This window comes from Musca autumnalis, unplaced genomic scaffold (assembly GCF_047663935.1).
Source record: "Musca autumnalis isolate F117 unplaced genomic scaffold, ASM4766393v1 scaffold_5, whole genome shotgun sequence".
Classification (NCBI taxonomy): Eukaryota; Metazoa; Arthropoda; class Insecta; order Diptera; family Muscidae; genus Musca; species Musca autumnalis.
The window spans coordinates 118,368,800-118,392,736 of NW_027412088.1; the positions used below are offsets into that span (position 1 = coordinate 118,368,800).

The window sequence follows — 23,937 nt, forward strand, 5'->3', positions numbered from 1 at the left end:
CAGGAGGCAAGGATACTTTCAGTGAAGCAACATAACGTGTTGCTCTCTCGACTGTTCCTGCTGGCATGTCATCAGCCCACGCATCCCAACCACCACATCGTGGTTCAGGATTCACCCCCTTGACACATCCGGAAGGACATTAAGCGGTACAGCCCAGACATCCAGGATGTCATTCCACCTGACATCGACCGACTGTCACTAGTTGCATCGCTTAAACAGATTCATACTCAAGCAGTCCAGCAAGCCGTAAACGAATATGAATCAAATCGCGTCCTTAACCGTCAACCACCAGCGGTAACAGAGGTCGAACGTTCCTTGCCCAGGAGAACCAGAACCATCTTAGCGCAGCTCAGATCAGGCTGGTCAACCATCCTAAATTCCTACCAGACTAGAATCATGCCAGGAGTGGAAGATATCTGCCCTCATTGCAGACAAGGACCGCACGACACAAAACATCTTTTTGCATGCCCATCACAACCCACAGACCTACGCCCCATAGATCTGTGGTTAAAGCCAGTAGAAGTGGATAATTTCCTGCAGCTCCCAGCCTAATCCCGTCAGCACAATCCCAATCACATCCCAACTCACCCTCACAAACATCCACACACATAACAACCTATCCATCCTCACACAAATCACCCTCCACACAGTACCGGCACACGTACAAACTTAATTCATACTACCATCTTATGAATAATTTCAGGGAAAACGAGACAGCCAAACTGTTACAACAACAACATTATTTCATATTACCAAATTACTTACAGATAAGAGATAAGACAAAATAGATATGTATATATTTCACAATGTAAGTTAAAATTATTAAAACAAAAATTGCAAAAAAAAGGCTCCCAGCCTTATAAAAAAATCAAAACTGGAACTGAGAGGAAAAAAATATATTGCTGGTAATTCAACATAATCGAAAAAGCATGTATTCAGGGGCCTAATTATGTGAGTCGATATCGAGTTTTTTCGAACAGAGTACCCATAGTTGGTATGATAACATTCGGTATCGAGTAAAATTATCGAGTTATCGATCAATTTTCTGCGAGACATTTCTCGTTGCTACATTACCAATCGTAAACAAGCAAAAGGAAAGTAAATGCAAGAAAAGTAATGTGCAAATTGAATCTTGCTTTCGTTTATGCAAAAAACAGATAAATTAGTTAATAAATGTGAAGATTTCTGAACAAAGTAAGAATAAACAATTGTGTTGAGAAATAATAGCAAAACTGAAACAAAAATAATTTTCGTATTCAATTTAGGAAAATTTGTGTTTGCAGTCGTTTAAGGAAATAAGTGGAACATGTAAGTATTTCTGCGAAAAACAATGAAAACAAAATTGAAGTTGTTATTTTTAGGACTACAAAAGTAAACAGAATAAATTTTAAACAAAAAGCGATTATGGCAGAATTCATGTCCCAACACCCATCTTTGGCCAAAGGAAAATTTAGTTGTCCAGAAGCTCGGGCATATTCAAATCGTTTATGGGAGCAACTTGCATCTAAATTAAATGCCGCGGGGCCCCCAATTAAGAATACAATATTGTTTAACATGTTTAACAATTTTTGATGTAACACTCTGACACAGACCTAAAAGGAAATCATTCCCCACAGTATATTGGAAACCGCCACTTCCCAAAAGGGACAACGTTGCTGCCAACTGCAAAATTGGGGGGACAGATTTTGAACTTTGGCACGAAAATTCCAAACAAGAAAGAACATAAGGGAAAGCCTCTTTTGTCAGCCTGAATCTTTGTAGAAATCTGCGAAGAAATATAATATACATTTTAAATTGATCAATTTATGATTTATACTTTAAAACACGCAGCTTACGGTTTCTAATAATTCTGCCAAAACAACCGTACGTTTATTAAGGTAGATGCATTAGCAATATGTCACAACAATTTAAAAAAGGATTTCCAAACATTAATAATGTTCTTATTTTCTTACCACAACTTTATTCCGAAATTATTATTCAAAGTATTTTTCAAAAAATTTCACAAAAATTTACATTTTTTCATTCATAATAATGCTTTTTTCGTTTTTGTTTTAAAATAAATACTTTTTCGGCATCTACCTATAATTATGTTAATTAAAGAAAATATAGGCTTTCACAGTTCGATTACCGGTTTTCACAGTTCGATTACCGGTTACTATCGAAAAAATCGATAACAATGCTTAAACGTTTTCGATCGAGACTTATAATGCCGTTTCTTTATCGTGTCGAAAACAAATTCACGAGTAATTTCTCGATCGAATCGACTCACATAATTAGGCCCCAGAGCTTCTTTATCTCTAGAAATGGTACAGTCTGAGAACAAATCATAAACGTCAATCCTGTAGAGAATTTTCACAGCTACAACAATTTCTTCAGTCCCATTTTAATAGGACTTGCGGTTTCTAAGCAAAATCGTGAAAACCTAAACAACCCTTAAAAATGTCAACTTGAATCGCGATTTATTTAAAAAGCCCTCCGGCGATTTTTTGTTTTTTGATTTTTCTCATCTATGAACATTGTAGTTTCAGAATCCGCAAAAACGTCCCAGGTGTAAGCACCTTCCATTTAAATTTGATTCAAGAGCACCGTGAATACAAAAATCAAAAATTGTTTATGTACTGATTCAATTTTATCGGAATAGATTGCGTATTGAGGGTCCCATACAATAGAACCGTATTCTAATATATGTAGGTCTAACAAGAGACGTAAATAGCGGTTTTGTTATAAAGGGATATGAAAATTCTTTGGCCCATCTTTTTATAAACCCTAAGACTCTCTGAGCTTTATTAACAATAGAAATTACTGTATTAAAATTAAATTTTTGATCCATCAAAATGCCAATATCAACAAATGATTCTACAGCTGATAATTGGAAACCGTTAATATTGTATTGCCTTATTAAATAAATTCTTACAGTGTTTTCTAATCATATGTTTTTTTTTTTGATTCCTCTAAGTTTAGGAATTCACCAAATCGATCATGTGTGCGTTCATAAATGCAGTAAAATTACATGTCTCTTTTTTGACAATTTCAGTGTTGCCATACATGTTTACTTTGTAATGTAAATATTGCATTTATGAAGTCAGCCAAGCTTTTAGATAAACAAAGGTCCGGTTTCACATCCAAAATAGAGACAAAATTCGGAAAACCCAATTTTTCAGCCTTCAAAATGTCAGTGTTCCTTAGTGGCTGATGTAGTGGATATATTAAAAAATTATACATTAACTTAATCTTTGAAATGTATTCTTTAACCTTTTCTTGGAGCTCTACATTGTGCTGAAAATCCAGTGATTGGAAATTAATTAAAAAAACTAGCTGCCGTCAACGCATTTTTCCTATCTTTTAACATTAATACGACCACAGCAGCTTCCATTCAAATTGGTTTTTTAATCCATCGGTGAATCGTGTTAAAACAGTTGATTTTACAGACATGATTTCAAAACTAATGGTATAGTACAATTGTTCGCGAGTTACAATACCCCACTTGCGGGTTAGTCCCAATTTACATTAGGCGAGTTTACTTGCGGCAATTGTCAGTTTGTAGGTGAGAGAGGGTGCTGAGAGGCAAAGGGTTACCATATGCCTCACCTCTCTCTCCTACAAAATGACAATTGCCGCAAGTAAACTCACCCAATGTAAATTGGGACCTATTTCCACAATGAAATTGTTTTCAATTTGCACAAACTTAAATCACCGAATATGTAATTAAAAACAGCGGATTTATTGTTTGCAGGAAGAAGAAGAGTTGCAAGTGCTTCCTAGAAGAAATTTGTCCAGCAAGAATTTGCAAACTCTCAGTAAAAGAACTGTCAAAATGTCTCTCTCGATTCGCTCTTTTGCTGGACTTTTGTGTTAACAGACGACTTCCAGCAACAATTGGTACAATTTGTTACAAATTTTAGGGAAACCAGACAGACCTAATGTAAATAAGCGGTCGATCACTCAGAATAGAAAAAACACTATCGCATAAATTAATTCGTTTATAGAGTTGAGAAAACAGCCCGATGGCACCATATGTAGTGGCTGGAGAGCATGATAACTCTCGAACTGATCAACCGATTTTAACTTCGTCATATTATATGAAACCTAATATTCAGTTCGAAGATGGACAATCCGGCAACACCCATTATTTAAAAAGTGTCACTAAAATAGTATACACGATATCTCTTGAACTGGGCAGCCAATTTTGAACGGGGCATCCAAACTTTGGATCTCCTAATATTTTTCCAAATTTAGTTTAACTTCTAAAATGACCCAAATTGGTCCTCTCCTTAGGGGACCTCCCCCACTAAAGTTCGACATTTGTGTCTAAGTGCAGTTTAGGATCTGTTTGAAGATCCTTGGAAAATGTGGTCCTGTTTACAGCAATATTATGTTTTTTCGTGGACATATTCATGCTTCCTGGGATACTGGTCCAAAAGTTATAAGATGATCCACTGGCGCGATATCTATCGAAAAGACATGAATCTCAAAACAAGATCCACTTCCATAATGGGCTAAATTCTTTCGATCTTTCCGTAGATGAAAGTTTCAATTCACATAGGATCATCTGCATCAGGAGGCAAGGATACTTTCAGTGAAGCAACATAACGTGTTGCTCTCTCGACTGTTCCTGCTGGCATGTCATCAGCCCACGCATCCCAACCACCACATCGTGGTTCAGGATTCACCCCCTTGACACATCCGGAAGGACATTAAGCGGTACAGCCCAGACATCGGATGTCATTCCACCTGACATCGACCGACTGTCACTAGTTGCATCGCTTAAACAGATTCATACTCAAGCAGTCCAGCAAGCCGTAAACGAATATGAATCAAATCGCGTCCTTAACCGTCAACCACCAGCGGTAACAGAGGTCGAACGTTCCTTGCCCAGGAGAACCAGAACCATCTTAGCGCAGCTCAGATCAGGCTGGTCAACCATCCTAAATTCCTACCAGGCTAATCATGCCAGGAGTGGAAGATATCTGCCCTCATTGCAGACAAGGACCGCACGACACGAAACATCTTTTTGCATGCCCATCACAACCCACAGACCTACGCCCCATAGATCTGTAGTTAAAGCCAGTAGAAGTGGATAATTTCCTGCAGCTCCCAGCCTAATCCCGTCAGCACAATCCCAATCACATCCCAACTCACCCTCACAAACATCCACACACATAACAACCTATCCATCCTCACACAAATCACCCTCCACACAGTACCGGCACACGTACAAACTTAATTCATACTACCATCTTATGAATAATTTCAGGGAAAACGAGACAGCCAAACTGTTACAACAACAACATTATTTCATATTACCAAATGACTTACAGATAAGAGATAAGACAAAATAGATATGTATATATTTCACAATGTAAGTTAAAATTATTAAAACAAAAATTGCAAAAAAAAAGGCTCCCAGCCTTATAAAAAAATCAAAACTGGAACTGAGAGGAAAAAAATATATTGCTGGTAATTCAACATAATCGAAAAAGCATGTATTCAGAGCTTCTTTATCTCTAGAAATGGTACAGTCTGAGAACAAATCATAAACGTCAATCCTGTAGAGAATTTTCACAGCTACAACAATTTCTTCAGTCCCATTTTAATAGGACTTGCGGTTTCTAAGCAAAATCGTGAAAACCTAAACAACCCTTAAAAATGTCAACTTGAATCGCGATTTATTTAAAAAGCCCTCCGGCGATTTTTTGTTTTTTGATTTTTCTCATCTATGAACATTGTAGTTTCAGAATCCGCAAAAACGTCCCAGGTGTAAGCACCTTCCATTTAAATTTGATTCAAGAGCACCGTGAATACAAAAAGCAAAAATTGTTTATGTACTCATTCAATTTTATCGGAATAGATTGCGTATTGAGGGTCCCATACAATAGAACCGTATTCTAATATATTCCTGGGATACTGGTCCAAAAGTTATAAGATGATCCACTGGCGCGATATCTATCGAAAAGACATGAATCTCAAAACAAGATCCACTTCCATAATGGGCTAAATTCTTTCGATCTTTCCGTAGATGAAAGTTTCAATTCACATAGGATCATCTGCATCAGGAGGCAAGGATACTTTCAGTGAAGCAACATAACGTGTTGCTCTCTCGACTGTTCCTGCTGGCATGTCATCAGCCCACGCATCCCAACCACCACATCGTGGTTCAGGATTCACCCCCTTGACACATCCGGAAGGACATTAAGCGGTACAGCCCAGACATCGGATGTCATTCCACCTGACATCGACCGACTGTCACTAGTTGCATCGCTTAAACAGATTCATACTCAAGCAGTCCAGCAAGCCGTAAACGAATATGAATCAAATCGCGTCCTTAACCGTCAACCACCAGCGGTAACAGAGGTCGAACGTTCCTTGCCCAGGAGAACCAGAACCATCTTAGCGCAGCTCAGATCAGGCTGGTCAACCATCCTAAATTCCTACCAGGCTAGAATCATGCCAGGAGTGGAAGATATCTGCCCTCATTGCAGACAAGGACCGCACGACACGAAACATCTTTTTGCATGCCCATCACAACCCACAGACCTACGCCCCATAGATCTGTAGTTAAAGCCAGTAGAAGTGGATAATTTCCTGCAGCTCCCAGCCTAATCCCGTCAGCACAATCCCAATCACATCCCAACTCACCCTCACAAACATCCACACACATAACAACCTATCCATCCTCACACAAATCACCCTCCACACAGTACCGGCACACGTACAAACTTAATTCATACTACCATCTTATGAATAATTTCAGGGAAAACGAGACAGCCAAACTGTTACAACAACAACATTATTTCATATTACCAAATGACTTACAGATAAGAGATAAGACAAAATAGATATGTATATATTTCACAATGTAAGTTAAAATTATTAAAACAAAAATTGCAAAAAAAAAGGCTCCCAGCCTTATAAAAAAATCAAAACTGGAACTGAGAGGAAAAAAATATATTGCTGGTAATTCAACATAATCGAAAAAGCATGTATTCAGAGCTTCTTTATCTCTAGAAATGGTACAGTCTGAGAACAAATCATAAACGTCAATCCTGTAGAGAATTTTCACAGCTACAACAATTTCTTCAGTCCCATTTTAATAGGACTTGCGGTTTCTAAGCAAAATCGTGAAAACCTAAACAACCCTTAAAAATGTCAACTTGAATCGCGATTTATTTAAAAAGCCCTCCGGCGATTTTTTGTTTTTTGATTTTTCTCATCTATGAACATTGTAGTTTCAGAATCCGCAAAAACGTCCCAGGTGTAAGCACCTTCCATTTAAATTTGATTCAAGAGCACCGTGAATACAAAAAGCAAAAATTGTTTATGTACTCATTCAATTTTATCGGAATAGATTGCGTATTGAGGGTCCCATACAATAGAACCGTATTCTAATATATGTAGGTCTAACAAGAGACGTAAATAGCGGTTTTGTTATAAAGGGATATGAAAATTCTTTGGCCCATCTTTTTATAAACCCTAAGACTCTCTGAGCTTTATTAACAATAGAAATTACTGTATTAAAATTAAATTTTTGATCCATCAAAATGCCAATATCAACAAATGATTCTACAGCTGATAATTGGAAACCGTTAATATTGTATTGCCTTATTAAATAAATTCCTACAGTGTTTTCTAATCATATGTTTTTTTTTTTTTGATTCCTCTAAGTTTAGGAATTCACCAAATCGATCATGTGTGCGTTCATAAATGCAGTAAAATTACATGTCTCTTTTTTGACAATTTCAGTGTTGCCATACATGTTTACTTTGTAATGTAAATATTGCATTTATGAAGTCAGCCAAGCTTTTAGATAAACAAAGGTCCGGTTTCACATCCAAAATAGAGACAAAATTCGGAAAACCCAATTTTTCAGCCTTCAAAATGTCAGTGTTCCTTAGTGGCTGATGTAGTGGATATATTAAAAAATTATACATTAACTTAATCTTTGAAATGTATTCTTTAACCTTTTCTTGGAGCTCTACATTGTGCTGAAAATCCAGTGATTGGAAATTAATTAAAAAAAATTAGCTGCCGTCAACGCATTTTTCCTATCTTTTAACATTAATACGACCACAGCAGCTTCCATTCAAATTGGTTTTTTAATCCATCGGTGAATCGTGTTAAAACAGTTGATTTTACAGACATGATTTCAAAACTAATGGTATAGTACAATTGTTCGCGAGTTACAATACCCCACTTGCGGCAATTGTCAGTTTGTAGGTGAGAGAGGGTGCTGAGAGGCAAAGGGTTACCATATGCCTCACCTCTCTCTCCTACAAAATGACAATTGCCGCAAGTAAACTCACCCAATGTAAATTGGGACCTATTTCCACAATGAAATTGTTTTCAATTTGCACAAACATAAATCACCGAATATGTAATTAAAAACAGCGGATTTATTGTTTGCAGGAAGAAGAAGAGTTGCAAGTGCTTCCTAGAAGAAATTTTTCCAGCAAGAATTTGCAAACTCTCAGTAAAAGAACTGTCAAAATGTCTCTCCCGATTCGCTCTTTTGCTGGACTTTTGTGTTAACAGACGACTTCCAGCAACAATTGGTACAATTTGTTACAAATTTTAGGGAAACCAGACAGACCTAATGTAAATAAGCGGTCGATCACTCAGAATAGAAAAAACACTATCGCATAAATTAATTCGTTTATAGAGTTGAGAAAACAGCCCGATGGCACCATATGTAGTGGCTGGAGAGCATGATAACTCTCGAACTGATCAACCGATTTTAACTTCGTCATATTATATGAAACCTAATATTCAGTTCGAAGATGGACAATCCGGCAACACCCATTATTTAAAAAGTGTCACTAAAATAGTATACACGATATCTCTTGAACTGGGCAGCCAATTTTGAACGGGGCATCCAAACTTTGGATCTCCTAATATTTTTCCAAATTTAGTTTAACTTCTAAAATGACCCAAATTGGTCCTCTCCTTAGGGGACCTCTCCCACTAAAGTTCGACATTTGTGTCTAAGTGCAGTTTAGGATCTGTTTGAAGATCCTTGGAAAATGTGGTCCTGTTTACAGCAATATTATGTTTTTCGTGGACATATTCATGCTTCCTGGGATACTGGTCCAAAAGTTATAAGATGATCCACTGGCGCGATATCTATCGAAAAGACATGAATCTCAAAACAAGATCCACTTCCATAATGGGCTAAATTCTTTCGATCTTTCCGTAGATGAAAGTTTCAATTCACATAGGCTGAGGGTATATCTCTGTCGGCAAATCCGACTGATACTTTTTTACTTGTTTTATTTGTATTTCGTTCTTGGAAATCCCAATTAAGAACAATCGAATTACATACCTAATAAGTACATACATTTAATAATATATTAGAACTTACCTGGAATGTTCTAATTGCATGGTCATCACTTGCTTCCAATTTGGCACGAATATTGCTAAGAATGTAACTCATTTTTGAGAGAGATACGTCTTGGTCCAATTCCTCGTTGAATGATTTGTACGTCTTTTTGTCATTCTGAGTTGTCACATTTTTTGCTATACACGCAGGGGAACAATCTAACGGAAAAAATAATTTCCGCTGACTGGATCGTGTTGGCTTTTTAGGAGGCGAATTTACTTGGCGAGAAAAATCAAAATTGGGGTTTTCAGAGTCATTTTCATTTGTTGTGATATTTTGTGACGCACTACAGGACAAAGACTGCGATTGTAAGGGGGAATGGTAACTTCCTGGTGGCGACTGTCGATGAAAATCTTCATTCAAAGTTTGTACAGCAACATTGCGATAGGGAGTTTTGCGTATTTCAATATTCTGACGTTCTTTGTTTTCTTTCTTGGGTGAAACCAGTCGCAATATTTTTCTTTTTGATGATTTCAAAAACTTTTTGGAACTTGAGCCTATGGCGTTCTTATGGATCTCTTTAGAAATCTCAGTTTTCTTACCCCATGGTGAAAAATTGCGTATGTGTTGGGGCCAAATTCTTTTCTGCTTATGACAGGTTTGTTTAGCGTGTTTCGGATGAACAACATTGCCCTTTGTAGGAGTATTTTTAATTTCAAAATTAGAAGCCATATTATGACGTCCAATTCCATCTACAGTGTCTATATTAAGTTTGGGCGGTACGTCCCAACCTATATTTTGTGTAGTTTGTTGTGGTCCAGCCTGTGTGGAGGTGCTGCGGAAAAGTTTTTCATTTTTGTTTGATTCATAATTTAACATATCATGAATTTTCGGATCATTCCATCCTATACGATGGATCTTCACATTATTATCATTTATGCTCCTAATATTTTTGTCATAATGTATACATTTTTTGGATTGAACAGTGCCTTCTAAATCACTTAATGATGGATATGTAGCTAATACCTGCTTAGCAATCTTTTCTTCCGGACCTATAAAAATAAAAATAAAGTTTATTATTTAAATAGAAGAAGCTAACAACTTTGAGGTGAGTTTCAATCTCTAACATATTTGCATTAATATGGCTCCATTCATTTTCAGTACAAATGTAAGATTTTAAGTTATGTATTTTGTATCGGACATTCCCATTTTATAAAGAAAAAACTATTTTTCATTAAATATCCTTCAAGTTTAGCTTTATTTGTTAAAATATGTGTGCATATTTTTAAATCAGAGTATATTTACTTATTATGCATACAAAAATACAGTTTGTCAAGTAATTGTTTTCACACTAAGAAAACGATCACTTTTCATGCATTAATTAGTGAAAAATGACAAATAGTTGTGATAAAAATGTCGGGTTTTTCGCAAAATATAGTTGGTAGAATTGTTTAAGACCAGATTGAATGTATTGAATGTGAATGTGAAAATGAACCCACGTATTTCAACAATAATAACCAAAACTAATAATTAACATGTAATACAAGCTGTCAAATAAATGTTTTCAAAATGTAATGGAGGTTCCAAAATACCCCATGTTTTCGGTAAATACTTAAAAATCATTTCATTTTATGGATTAACTACTAACAAGTATCAACAATATTAGGCATAAAATATCCCTACTATACGGTTGCCATATGGATCAAGGGGGTACCAGATCGACTAAAATATTAATATTAACGGTAAACGGGACCACATAGGCTCATCACCAGGGACTAACATTGGTTTATTTAACTGAAATTGAATTAAAGGATAAGGGTATTCACTAAAACTGTCATAAATATGACCAAAAAGTACAAAACATAGAAATTCAAATGTAAGATATTGCCAGTTTATACTGATTTTGTTATAGACATCTGGTTTTAACTATTAACAGCCAGTTCGATGACCTCTCTGAGCTTTTTGGCTTCCATGGTAACATTGTAGCATTATTTCCGCGTCCGTTAGAAAAATGTGCCACAGTATTACTTTAGAGTAAACGAAATGCCAATAGGTCGTAGTAAGCGTTTCTGAAAATTGTCGAAATCTGTACCCTACGCATTTCTAAGGAATATTATGGTCTGTTTCTCTAAGACGATTCGAATTCAAATTCGTTCGAATTACTACCAAACTCATGCTATTGTAGACAATTTTTGTTTGATCGAAAACAAAAATGAATAAAATATTTTTCAAAAAACTGAAGTTGCTTGTAGTTCGAACGAATTTGAATTCGAATCGTCTTAGTGAAACAGGCCATAAGTCTCCAAATGTGCTATTTTCTACTGTTTCATGAAATATTTATTGTTTCAAATTCATAGTAAATGTTTCTTTAATATTCAAGCGATATACTTACTATTTGTATGTAAGTCAAGCTTAATCTCATATTTGTTGTATTCAAATTTAAAAACAACAAGTTTAAAGTGGGATGTAGTTAAAATTTATTACTTTAGGTGATGGCAGAGAAGACTAGTTTCGTCCAACGCCACTTGGACTCATCAGTTCTCTTAGTTCTTTGTATTGAAACAAAGAACCCTTCCCCAATTTTATGACGACTCGAGCTCAAGAATAAGTGTGACTGATGAATTCGTTTAAATGCGAATTCAACCGAAACACCTAAAATCTCTCGTAGTCGCATATGTAAACCAAATTAACTAAAGCAATATATATAAACATGCTGCCATTGATATGCTACTTTTGCTTAGAACTTTTCCACGTAGAGTTGATACTTGTTTTAGATGCATTGTTTCTTTTCTGGATATGGGTTTTAAAAGTAAGTTTTGGAGTTAGCAGTATTCCCAGGTATGTAAACTGTGACGATATGGTTATAGGTTCATTTTTATAAATCCATTTTTCGTTTTTTTTTGCGATTTTCCACCTTTTCTAAACTTTATTATCTTTGACTTGTCTAAATTGACAGTCATATTCCACACATCGCAGCAGTCTTCTGGTGATAACAGGCAGCATTGTTTAACTCCGGCAAGTGTAGAGAATTGGTCAGATAGAGCTTTACCATCCCATACCATGAACGTTGTATAGTTATACACATTTTCTATAAAACCACTTTTAAATAAACCACTTTTAAGCTCTGGTTATGGACCTAGGTAGTCTCGTTTACTGTTAATATGGCCTGGTACTCTTATAGTCGATCTGACAACCCACCTGAGCTCTGCTGTAGGTAATATTTATTGTAATTGATGGCAGTCCATCCTGGAGAACTAAAAACTCATAAAATGTCTTAGTTTTCAGATATTCCCGGCTTGAGACCTATAGGACGTTCTTTACGTGTAATATGATCTCCTACCCCCTTCGCCCATATGGTAACCCTCTTAGTAGTAGGAATATTCTATGTTCTCACGAGCGTTTGAAGTACGTTGTTCGCCTCCCGAAATACGTACGCGATTTAACCCGTTACCACGACACCCTTCGTAATTGAGAGAAACATAATTTATTTTTCCTTACTTTTTGTTTTCACGAGAATTTGAACACATAACACGTGTAACATATATTAAATGAGCAGGAAATACAATAACCTTTCCTGCGAATGTATATTTTACATTTAATTGCACACTTTTCATTCATATTTTCCATTAATTCTGAAAATTTTGGTATTTTCTGTACATTTTTATATGTTTCTATTTTCAAAATTAATGAGAGAGAGAGAGATAGACATATCACAATGAGCAAAAAATGTAACTGCAATGAAAGAGAATAGAAAATGTGCTATGCTTTAAATCATAGCCGACCAAGAAGAGCGAGCGCTTAAATTGTTTATGTGTGGGTAAAATTACACTGACAGAACAGAACAGGGTGATGATTTTCATATTGAGTATGAAATGAAAAACACAGGAAAAAAGTTGTCACGGCGTGTTAGCGTTCAGAGCCAAACATAGTGGTGGGTGTGTGGGTTCGAATCGTCGGCTTTCCTTTTTCATTTGCATTATAGATCATAAAAAAGCTCGGTTAATAAATTAAAAAAAAAAATAATACTAAAAATGATCTTCGCCTAAAAAGGCAAAATTTTCAAATAGAAAAAATATATTGTTGGCGCGTTCGCTTTGTATGACTAAAATTAAAAATAATATACGGTGAATCACAGTCAAAAGTATCCACTTCAGTTTCTTTTATTAAAACTGCGATTGCTAACAGTTAATTAATGATAGCGATTTCAACTTTAAAATTTCTTCAAATGCATTGAACAAATTGTCTACGGTTCTAATATAAATTAGCATTTGACTTGTGTCCCTTATATCAGTGCTTTCATCAAAGCAAACAGATACATATACCGCATTTCGAATCCTCTCCTTTGTTTATATACATTTTTATTGTTGCATTGCAGACGAGGCATTCTGCGTCATTAAAAATATTAATACAAAACAAAAAATCATTTTCAAATACTTCCCTCCACATATTTGCTGTACAACTGCAAAATCTTTTCAGTGTACCCAAAAAAAAAAACAAATAAAGCGGCATCAACCTGCTTGCATGACATTCAGTACAAGACTGAAGTAAAAAAATCAAAACATTTGCTCTCTAACTTTGCTTTCGGGTCGCGTGTGTGTGATTTGCCGAAAAACTTCGTAACCATATCAATACCTACGAACGGGTTTGCTTTAAATGTATACTAATCGTTCAACCGTTTACTTTTCATTCATGTTTTGCAGTTTTTCTAAAAAAGCCCTACATTTTTAAATTTTGTATTTTGTCTGTCATAATTAATTTATTTCAATAAATGCTCTCATTTTTTAGAGAAGGGACTTATTTTATCGTTGTTCGGAGAGTATTTCTACTTGAATAACGTAGAAAAATCGGCGCTCGTTCTCAGAATTTTGTATTGGGAAACAAGTTATTTATTCGTATTTGAGGGTCGAACAACGAATAGAGAACGAACGATTTACCGTGAAAACGGTCTTCAAGAATAAAATTCATAAAATGTCAAGATTTTCTGAAAACATAGGGTATTTTGGAACCTCCATTACGTCTTGAAAGCATTTATTTTACACCTTGTATTACATGTTAGGTATTAGTTTTTGGTATTATTGTTGAAATACGTTGTTTAATTTTTTTATTTATACATTCAATCTGGTCCTAAACAAGTCTACTAACTATTTTATGCAAAAAACCCGACATTTTTATCACAACTGTTTGTCATTTTTTCAGCAATTATTGCATGGAAAGTGTTCGTCTTCTTAGTGTGAAAACAATTACTTGACAAACTGTATATGAAAAATCTTACCAAAACCTTCAAAATACCTGAAATACCGTTTTGGGAAATTGATGTTATTGTTATTTTTTGTTGACCTGATGCAACTCTCTTTTTATACCTCCACCATAAGATGGGGGGAATATTAAGTTTGTCATTCCGTTTGTAACTACTCGAAATAATCATTATAGACCCCACAAACTATATATATTTTTGATCAGCGTTCAATTCTACATCGATATTGCCATGTCCATCCGTCTGTCCGTCTGTGGAAATCACTCTAGCGTCCGAACGGATTGAAGTAGGTGGATGAAATTTTGATAAATTCTATTATATAGGACTTTTGGTATTGAAAGCGGGCTTCGTATAGCTCCCATACAAAGTGACGCGTCGTCGTTTTAAGGAATTTTTAAGATATTTGTTCCATTTTACCACCGAATCGGTTTTAATTTGGTACTTTGTGTTTCCAGAGGCTAAAACACATTTCTACCAAAGTTTGTTTATATAGGTCCGCGTTTTGGTATAGCCCCCATATATAGTACGCGTCACTTTAAGATATTTTGAATGTATTAGTTCCATTTAACCACAGAATTGGTGGTAACTTTATATTTTGTGTTTCCAGGGGCTAAGAAACATTTATACCATAAAATGTTTATATAGGTCTACGTTTTGATATAGCCCCCATAGGACGATATCCCCCGATTTTCGGTATTTTGAAGGTTTTAGCCTCATTATCACACCGAAATGGCTGAAATTTGGTATTTAGTCTTCGTTTGGGGGTATAAAACTTTCCCCCAGAAATTTGTACGAATAGGTCCACGACTTCATATAGCCCCCATAGAACGGATCCTCGCGATTTTCGGTAATTTGAAGGTTGATAATTTTTTTATGAAAACTAAATTATAAATTTATTTTTTATTTTTCTTTTTATTTATTTATATCTTTATAATTGAAAAATACAAAAATAAGCAGATCAGAATTTAAAAACAAAAGTTAAAATTCACGCCGGCTTATTCAGTCAACGACCAGCAAAAAACCTTCCGCCTCCATGTTTTACAGCGTCTTTGCAATATTTAGGATTTAACGGTTGCCCATTTGGTCCAAGCCTTTTACCATCTGAATACTTTAAATTAAACATAGATTCATCGGAAAACAGTTCAAATGGGTCTTGGCGAATGCCAGTCTGGCTCCTTCATTTTTAGTCGATATGAAAGGTTTTTTTGCTGGTCGTCGACTGAATAAGCCGTCGTCTATCGTTCTTCTGCAATTCGATCTTTTGCTAATTTTTTAAACGTTAGCGTATTGTATTTGACTAGTGGATGCTGTAGCATCATTTTTGGATCAATATGAACAATATCGGCTAATGTTTTGGTATAGCCCCCTTATAGCGGTACTTCCGATCTTCGGTATTTCGGATATTTAAGCCACATTTTCCTACTAAATTAGCTGTAATTTGGTACTTAGGGTTCTTAGTGGTCACAAAACATATCCACCAAAAATCGTGGACCTGGGTCCACGTTTGGGTATAGCCTCCATATAACGGTACCTTCCGATTTTCAGTATTTTGAGGATTTAAGCTACATTTTCCGAAAATCAATTATTTCGCCTGCAGTAATTAATAATTTAGTATCTTCTATACCAAAAAGATGTGATTGTGTCATTCAGAATAGAGGATACGCAACGAAATATTGATTTCAATAGTTTTTGTTGTACCTCAAATTGGGGGGTGCTTTAGTTTTGTCCGCTTATATTTGCGACCTAAAATATTTTTTGAATACTAACTTTTGTTTATTAAATTCTGAATTCCTTATTTTTGTATTTTCCAATTATAAAGATATAAATAAATAAAAAGAAAAATAAAATACAAATTTATAATTTAGTTTTCATAAAAAAATGATCATTTCAAAAAAATTTAGTTTTGGCCGATACTGTATATCAAGAGAACATCTGGCATTGAAAATGGGGTCTCTGGGTCCATGTTTTGATATAGCCTTCATATAACCGTACGTCCCGATTTAAGGTATTTTTTACCTATTAGCCACATTTTACAATCATATTGGCTAAAATTTGGCACAGTGACTTCTCAATATGTAGAAAATATCCTTGCACATTAGCCACATTTTACAATCATATTGGCTAAAATTTGGCACAGTGACTTCTCAATATGTAGAAAATATCCTTGCAAAAATTTGTTAACATAGGACCCCGTTTTGTAATAGTCCCCATATAAGGGTACCCTGATTTCGAGTATTTACCCAAATGTTGGGTAAAAACACTTTAGCTGCCGAACCACTTGACGTATTTGGCTCAAATCTTACTTTATCAAGAGAACATCTGGTATTGAAAATGGGTCGATGTTTTGATATAGCCGCCATATAACCGTACCTCCCGATTTAAGGTATTTATTACCACCTACTAACCATATTTTACAATCATGTTGACTGTAATTTGGCACAGGGAGTTATTAGCGTCTCTAAAATATCCTTACCAAAATGTGTCAACATAGGTCCACGTTTGGAGGTAGCCGCCATATAACTGTACTTCCAATTTTAAGTATTTGGCTTAAGTCTCATTTCGGCCGTTAAAGACTAGTATAATATAGGACAAGCCTGCCTAATACAGTACCTTCTATATATCATTAGATTGTTTGCACGTACTCTGGACATAACCCCTAATGATTTTTTATGGTAATTTTTTGGAAAATAACTTCAAAAACTAGAACTTTCTACAAAGGGACATTAATTACAATCATGCTAATATTACGTCAAAAATATCATTTTTTCTATCGGAGTCATTGACAAATCTACTGAAAACGATAATTCCACCATTCTGATTACTAAAATTGCATAATAAGCGAAAAAATTGGAAATTATTAATCGATTATTGTGGCGCATCATTTTTAATGCTCACATTAAAAATGACCATTTTTTATTTTCCGGTAAAATTTTAGTATAACGGTACTGGAAACGGAATATTTTTGTATGTCATCTTAAGGACAACTCTTCGGCCTACAAAATTGTTTTTTGAATTGTTAAAAAGTCACAACTCGTTTCCAAGTTATCAACGTTTACATTTTTTATTTCAGGTTGCATCACTTTTAGTGACAGTCACTGTCATATGTACATACATCCGTTTCTTTATATTATTAGTTGTGTCTTTTTACTTTTTCAGTAATAATTATTCAGTAACTTCTTTTCAGAGAGTAATGTCAAGTTTACACTTGCGCTCCAAAATCCACTGGATTTCAAGAAATCCTGAAATACACCCCGGTGTTTACATTTATTTTTTGTTGATTTCAAACATATCACAATGATAAAGGTAGATGCATATGCGCAGCTGATCGAACATGAATTTTCAAAACAATTTATTGTAAATTGATCAAATTATCTATACATCGTATTAAGTGTGTATAGTACTAACAAATGAAAAAATAAAAAATTATTTTATCGTTGAGACATCATAGTAAAAAAATTTTGATAGATAAAAGTTTTGCTCAGAACCTGCAAAATATTAGTACTTGCAGTAGTTTTTCCGTTTAGTGCTAAAATGCGTTCCCGTACTCCGAAATCTAGCAAGACTTGCACTTCTCTTTAAACAAAAATAGCGCCGAATAACACCCTCTTCTCCTGTTTTCTGCCATAAAATTTTGGCCTAGTAGATACTAGCAGCAAGCATGTTCATATGTTCATTGGTATCTAATATTATAGCTGATACGTTGATTTTGACATTTCTGCTAGAGTTTTTGCAATTTCCGTCATTTTTCCGTTCCCGTATTTTTTAAGAAATTTGTATGGGGAAGCAATTTTTGACAATTCGGTCTATTTTCTAACATTACCATTAAACAAGTACGGGAACATAATGAAAAATAGCATTGTAACAATGTAATTTAATATTTTTTCACATTGTTTACAAATTTTGATATTAACATTTTTTGTTCCAGCAATTCGCACATCTACCTTGTTTATTGTGATACGTGAAAAGTGTTGCAACTTTTGGTACTTTTTTAGGCAAAAGCAAGGTTGTATATCATGTGTACTGTGATTTCGATGTTGATTTCGCTGAAATCACGAAATGAGATGATTTCATTTTTGTATGCGAAATCATGATAAATTTTGCTTGATTCCGCGCGAAATCACGAAACGCCTTCGAAATCACGAAACGACGCCGAATGTAAACCAAGCATAAGAAAGATTTTACTCTTTGATACGAAAATAGAGAAAAAAGTAAAAAGACAGCATTTAGTAAACTTTAGCAAGATAACAGTTGATAACCAAAACAAAAACATTGGCGCCAATGCATGAAAGAAAAACTAACTCCAAAGCAATGAAAAAGCTCTTCAATTTTAAGCAAAATAAATAAAATATAGGTAATATATTAATAAATTAATCAATAAATATAGCTGAATCGTAATATTTATAGTATTTTTCCACAAAAATCAGATAAACATTGAGCAGCTGACCATTAGCAGATGATTAAAAAACAGCTGACCGAACTTGCTAAATGTTGCTGGGAAAAATTCTTTCAGCAACTTTTAGCAATTTCTCAGCAAACAACTGTCAAAATTGTTCTCTCACTTCGCTCTCTTTTACTGAACTTTTGTGTAAAAAGACAGCGTTTAGTAACATTTCGTAATAATTATTACAAATTATCACGTAAAAAGACACACCTATTATCGCAATTATTTTTGGACAAATTTGTTTACATTTTTTTCTTATTTTTTGTTTGTCATCTGTTTATCGGGGTTGCCATCAAGTAACACATATTACGTACAGATGCCTATGGAAAATTCACAAAATAAGTATTATGGAAACCCTGAAATATAAAAGCTTTTCTGAAATAGACGAAAGCTTTTAGATAAAAACGAATGTTTCGTAAAATTTTACAAGAACCAAATTGTGAACGTATACGTCATGGTGTAATAATATAAGAACTTTTTTTATAAACTGAATTGTCAGAATATATTAGGATCTACCCCGAATATTCCAAAATTTAATAAATAGATGTCCAATCTGTTCTATTCAGTGCCGCACAATAAATATACGAAGTGTAGAATGTATCACATTATGTATAGAGTAATTTCGATGCCAATTAGAATTAAATTTTAAATCTTTTTATTTATTTCTTGTAAAATTTTCTGATCTATTTTGGAAAAATCCTAATATTCAAACGTTGCCATTGACATTTAGTTACCATAAATTTATGTTGTTATTGTAAAATTGTTAGTTGTTGTAATTCATGCAAACACCTTATATTATTACACCATGGTATACCTTTTAGTACGAACGGTTCGTGTGACAAGCAAGCATTTTTACAAAAACAGGCTGTAACTGTTGATAAGCAATATATGTGTTCATTTACTCAAAATTTGTACAAATTGTTACTGAATGTTGTTCGTTTGCTCTCCAGTACAATGTAAAAGACCTTAACCCCTTACAAGAAATTACTGGATTTGTACAAATGTGTACAAACTATCGAGTAAATGAACACACCTATTGTTGTTTTGTATTTGCTAGTCTACCCACGTTGACGTAGGGGATGGAAGATACCAAGGAACGGTCCTGACCGGTTTTAACATGGCAAAGCCCAGGATTTATCTTGGTCCCTCTTTCATCCCAAGTGGACACTGACCTCCCCGTGGTGTCACCTGGGGAACTGCCTTTAACACCCGTTAAAGGTAATGAGCTAACATGTGCCGCGCGTTCACCCATAAGAACGTTAAAAACTTGGGTTTGGGCGTCGGGTTAGTAACCCTCCCCTAGAAAAAACAGCCTACTATGAAAAAACGAAAGAAAAGAAAAACAAACCCCTCTAAAGTTGACGAACCCCGCAAACGTTTTAAGGACCATGATCTGCGAATCTGCACCTGGAATGTTCGCACTCTTTATAGAGAAGGTGCAGTCTTCGCATTGGCAGACGTACTTGAAAAGTACAAGACCGATATTACTGCCATACAGGAAATACGATGGATTGGGAAAGGCGTCACAACAACACCTAAAGGTGACGCACTGTATTATAGCTGCCATGACGTAAAGCATGAGTTTGGTTGTGGATTCGTAGTTAGTCGGAGACTAAAACATCTTGTATCCAGCTTCACTCCAGTGAATGAAAGACTTGCTGCAATTCGAATAAAAGCTAAATTCTTCAACATCAGCTTTATTTGCGCTCATGCTCCCACTGAAGAAAAGGACGAACAGACCAAAGATATATTTTACGAGTGCTTAGAAGAAACATATGACCGTTGCCCTGCCCATGACATTAAAATCATTCTAGGCGATTTTAATGCCAAAATTGGAAAGGAGAATATCTTTGGCCCAACAGTCGGGAAATTCAGTCTCCACAGTGAAACATCTGACAATGGTATGAGACTGATAGACTTTGCAGCTGCAAAAAACATGGTAGTTAGCAGTACCAGATTTAATCATCTCGATATTCATAAGGGCACCTGGCTGTCTCCAGATCAGAAAACAAGAAACCAAATTGATCATGTTGTGATAGATGGAAGACATTCATCGAGCGTGTTGGATGTACGATCGTTCCGAGGCGCAAACATTGATTCGGACCACTACCTTGTTGCAGCAAAGGTACGCACCCGCTTAAACGTAGCAAACAAAGTACGAGCAGACACAACACGAAAGTTAGACATCGGTAAGCTGCAATCACAACAGATAGCCACAGCATATTCCACTCAACTAGCCCAATTGCTTAATCAAAGCCCTCCTCATCCCGATAACATATCAGCGCAATGGCAAAGCATTGCCCACTCCATGCAAACAGCCGCAAAATCCATACTTGGATACCAGAGACCTCCACCAAGGAATCCATGGTATGATGAGGAGTGTCGTGCTGCCACCGAAGAGAAAAATGCGGCATATAAGGCTACTTTACAATCCGTAGCAACGCGTAGCGCACGAGAGAGATACAGGGAGAAAAGGAAAGAGGAGAAACGTCTTTTCCGCAGGAAAAAGAGAGAGATGGAAAAGCGGGAGTGTGAAAAAATCGAGATGTACAGGAGCCAGAATGAAGTCCGAAAATTCTACCAAAGAGTCAAGCATCAAACTGATGTCTTTGGTACAGGCACATCCTCCTGTAGAGACCAGCAAGGTAATTTGGTAACTGATACAGATAGTATACTCAGGATATGGAAAGAACATTTTTCAAATCTGTTGGTATCCAATAGCAGCGAAGAAGACGAAGATACCACAGTCCCAATCCCAGAAGATGGTATTGAATGTATACTGCCCAGCCAAGATGAGGTAAAGACAGCAATAAATCGGCTGAAGAATAATAAGGCAGCAGGGGCCGATGGCTTACCAGCCGAGCTGTTCAAAACCGGAGGCGACACGCTGATAAGGTGTATTCATCAGCTAGTTAGCACCATCTGGCAGGAAGAACGAGTACCCGACGATTGGAACCTGAGTATCCTGTGCCCCGTCCACAAGAAGGGAGATAAGACTGTATGCTCTAACTATAGGGGCATAAGTCTACTCCCTATTGCCTACAAGATCGTGTCAGGGATATTGTGCGAACGACTAAAGCCAATGGTCAACGAGATTATTGGACCATACCAATGCGGCTTTAGACCTGGCAAGTCCACCATTGACCAGATATTTACCCTGCGGCAAATCCTGGAGAAGACCCAAGAGATGCAGATCGACACCTACCACCTTTTTGTCGATTATAAAGCAGCCTTCGACAGTCCGCTGCGCTCAAAGGTATTCCAAGCCATGTCTGAATTTGGTATTCCCGCAAAGCTCATCCGGCTTTGTAAAATGACTTTAACTGACACGAGGTCCTCAGTTAAAATAGGAAAGAACCTCTCCGAAGAGTTTGGTACCGAAAGAGGTTTCAGACAAGGAGACAGCCTTTCGTGTGACCTCTTCAACATCCTGCTAGAAAAGGTTATACGAGAGGCAAACGTCAAAAGAAGTGGCACAATCTACACCAATAGTCACATGTTACTTGCTTATGCTGATGATATAGACATCATGGGTCGATCAGTAAAAGAAGTAACTGATACCTTTATAAAGGTCGAAGGAGAATCTGCTAAAGTGGGTCTGGCGGTAAACGGTGAGAAGACCAAGTTGATGGTGTCGACGCGCAATGCGTCCATTGAGCTCGGACCGACTGTGGAAGTTGGTTCCTATAATATTGAGGTAGTAAAAGACTTCGTCTACCTCGGCACCTCCGTCAACACAACAAACGACATCAGTTGTGAAATAAAAAGAAGAATTGTATTGGCCAACAGATGCTACTTTGGATTAAGTAAGCAGTTTAAAAACAAAGCCACATCTCGTCAAACAAAAATAACGCTCTACAAAACACTGATACTACCCGTGCTGATGTATGGCTCCGAAGCCTGGGTACTTGCGCAAGCAGACATGGCAGTGCTTGGTGTGTTTGAGAGAAAAATTCTTCGAAAGATCTACGGACCAATCTGCGTTGACGGTGAATATCGACGTCGCATGAACCACGAGCTGTATCTGCTATACAACGACATGAATATTGTTAAACGTATCGAGATGCAGCGATTGCGTTGGCTAGGCCATATCATAAGAATGAGCGATGATGAACCCGCTAAAAAGGCGTATGAATACATGCCACATGGCGGTGCACGCAGAATTGGCAGGCCAAGGAATAGATGGCGCAAACAAGTGGATGTTGAGATGAAAAGGCGCGGTATTCCAGAGAGCAAAGCAACAAATAGAGAGGAATGGAGATCTCTTCTTAGTTCGGCCTATAGAACAAATGTTCTGTAATGGGCCAGCTAAGTAAGTAAGTAGTCTACCCATATGTTGTGTTTATCAACACTTATTGTTGATATTTATATCAAAATTATTTGAAAATGCAAATGGGTATTTTATACAAGGTTAGTTTAGGTTTGGGGATGTGTAGCTGTATTGACTACGCCACTCGGAGACCTTTCGGTCCATTGTGATCATCCATAAATCAGAAAAAGAAGTTCAGAAGTACCTGAAAAGACAAAAGAAGAGAAACGAGAGAAAAATAAAGAAAAAGAGAGTGGGGTTGGGAAAGTAATAATAAATGGATTATTAAAGATGAAAATCTAATAAAGAAAGGAGGGTGGTTTATTTGGTGATGGTAGAAAACTGTCAGAGAAGTAGTTACGCTTATGGGCTGCGCCGTCCCAGCCAATACAAATTGTTGATGATGTTATTGATCATTGTTGGTTCCATGTTTGAGTAGAAGGTTAAGGTTGGAGGAAAGCATACTCCTGTTAATCTATATCGCTTTCGAGTTAACATCGGGCAACGACATAAAATATGTTCAATAGTCTCCGTTTCCTCCTCATCTTCACAGAGCCTGCAATGATCCACGCCATCATCCTACCATTTGCCGATAAAAGCTTGCAATGACCGGTAATGAC

The 23,937-nt window shown here is 36.1% G+C and overlaps 1 protein-coding gene across 20 annotated transcripts in view; it reads right to left on the reverse strand.

Moving 5' to 3' along the window:
* Positions 1 to 23,937, reverse strand: part of LOC141387016 (uncharacterized) — a 190,010-nt gene that overhangs the window by 76,102 nt on the left and 89,971 nt on the right. For all 20 annotated transcript variants that reach the window (XM_073956076.1, XM_073956068.1, XM_073956083.1 and 17 more), the window contains one exon: positions 9,356 to 10,365. In XM_073956076.1, coding sequence (XP_073812177.1) covers positions 9,356 to 10,365 — 1,010 coding nt within the window. The remainder of the gene's footprint in view (positions 1 to 9,355; positions 10,366 to 23,937) is intronic.